This window comes from Bactrocera latifrons, unplaced genomic scaffold (genome assembly GCF_001853355.1).
Source record: "Bactrocera latifrons isolate USDA-ARS-PBARC rearing strain unplaced genomic scaffold, ASM185335v1 scaffold_1046, whole genome shotgun sequence".
Taxonomy (NCBI): Eukaryota; Metazoa; Arthropoda; class Insecta; order Diptera; family Tephritidae; genus Bactrocera; species Bactrocera latifrons.
This window is the reverse complement of record NW_017534460.1, coordinates 30639-32757: the sequence shown is the minus strand read 5'-3', so window position 1 is coordinate 32757 and position 2119 is coordinate 30639. Positions and strand designations below refer to the sequence as shown.

The 2119-nt window shown below is 36.0% G+C and overlaps 1 protein-coding gene across 3 annotated transcripts in view; it reads left to right on the top strand.

The window, feature by feature from the left end:
• LOC108969350 (tyrosine kinase receptor Cad96Ca-like) overlaps positions 1–2119 on the top strand; it is a gene marked incomplete at its 5' end in the record, with an annotated part of 28097 nt that overhangs the window by 3199 nt on the left and 22779 nt on the right. For all 3 annotated transcript variants that reach the window (XM_018934012.1, XM_018934004.1, XM_018934020.1), the window contains 1 exon segment: positions 1198–1337. In XM_018934012.1, coding sequence (XP_018789557.1) covers positions 1198–1337 — 140 coding nt within the window.

Here is a 2119-nt window from a genome sequence, read left to right as displayed (position 1 = left end):
AACATAAAATAATCGTAATGACTTAACTGTAGGATCTGATGATCTGTACACGGTACTGTAAAAGTAGCAACAAAAAAGGCAATGCAGCTGCATATGATATTTCATCGGCGTCACCTACAAACGTAAATAGGCCGAATCCATGCAGTTTTGTTGAGCGGYGGTAGTGGTTGGGTGCCGCTACGAGGAGTGGTTTCTGTGTCGGTTGCCGCTAGGGTTCGTAGCGTTAGAGTTGCCTCTGGGCGCGGCACGTTAGTGGTTGCTTTCTATGTTTTCGTGGGTACTGTCGGAATCCTATTGATCTATGTATATGAAGAGGAGTTTTTTTCATCCATCGGTTCACTATGGATAGCAACTGCTCGCCTGGACCAGGGAAGGCTGGCATATGTACTCCTTTGAGATGTTCTGGTTCATAGTTACATTTGTTTTCATCTACTKTATTGAAGTGGGATTAACAACTTTTTACAGCTGATTACCATAAACCGACCATAATAAAACATACAAACTGTTTGTTAGTGGCACTTAGGGCCCCAATAAAGGTTTTGCCGTTATCGCACATTAGTATTCGTCGTCTGACAAAGAGAGAAAATGTAGCTTCTTTGTAAGATTCGTAAAAAGCTCGATGTTTTATCTTAAAAAACAAAGAAAGCCACATAGCCTTCTATTATGGGTGAGGGACCTTAGTAAGGACGTCTTTTTCTGTAAAGGCTCAGTAAAAACTTATAACTGATTAATAAAAATAATAACACTTAAAAGAAAAGAAAGATGAAATAGATAGATAAAAACTAAATAAATTTTAAAAAATATTTTCACAATAAAGTAATATACATAGTACGGTTGTAACATATTTATTATAATTTAATTAATACCAGTAATTGTGAGTGATAAGCAGAAATAATGGTGGTGATATCATTTTCTGAAGGAAAAAATTAATAAAATGATCTCAATACGCGACTAATATCGGTATTCTGCTTGAGACGAGACTAAAAGACAATCGTCTCAAGCAAAATACCGATATATAGTAAGAAAGTTTACTCCCAAACTTGTTTACCTTACAGTGAAGTTTTACGAACACCTAAAATTATTTCTCTGCCATTGAAGGTATGAAATGTTCGGTTACATGCGAGTTTGTATATATACATATGTACATATTATATATATTATATTAATTGATTAATATTAAGTATTTTCTTTATTTAGATAATTCATAGAGATTTGGCCGCAAGGAATATTCTGATTACTGATGAACACACTTGTAAAGTTGCAGATTTTGGATTTGCTCGAGACGTTATGACATCAAAAATGTATGAGAGAAAAAGTGAAGGGAAACTCCCAATACGGTAAATATTAAATATAATTTAAATAATTCAGGTATTTGCAGAAAATATTAATGGAGAAGAATTGGAAATGTCAATACATAGCCAAATAATAACAAGTAAGGAAGGGCTAAGTTCGGGTGCCACCGAACATTTTATACTCTTGCATGATAAAGTGATAATCGAGATTTCAGGCGTGGTTGCGAACCGATTTCACCCATATGTGGTACATGTCATCAGGGTGTTAAGAAAATATTATATACCGAATTTCATTGAAATCGGTCGAGTACTTCCTGAGATATAGTTTTTGGTCCATAAGTGGGCGACGCCACGCCCATTTTYAATTTTTAAAAAAGGCCTGGATGCAGCTTCCTCCTGATATTTCTTCCCTAAAATTTAGTGTTTCTGACGTTTTTTGTTGGTCGGTTAACGCACTTTTAGTGATTTTCAACATTTCTTTCGTTCTTCTTCCGTTCTTCCGTTTTTAAACTGTATATGGAACTGCCTAAAAGAAACGACTCTATACAGTTTGGTTGACATAGCTATAGTAGTTTTTGAGATGTGTACTAAAAAGTTAGTAGGGGGCGGGGCCACGCCCACTTTTCCAAAAAAAGTACGTCCAAATATGCCCCTTCCAATGCGATCCTCTGTGCCAAATTTAATTTGAATATCTTTATTTATGGGTTAGTTATGACACTTTATAGGTTTTCGGTTTCCGCCATTTTGTGGGCGTGGCAGTGGGCCGATTTTGGCCATCTTCGAACTTAACCTTCTTATGGAGCGAATATGTGTACCAAGCTTCATCA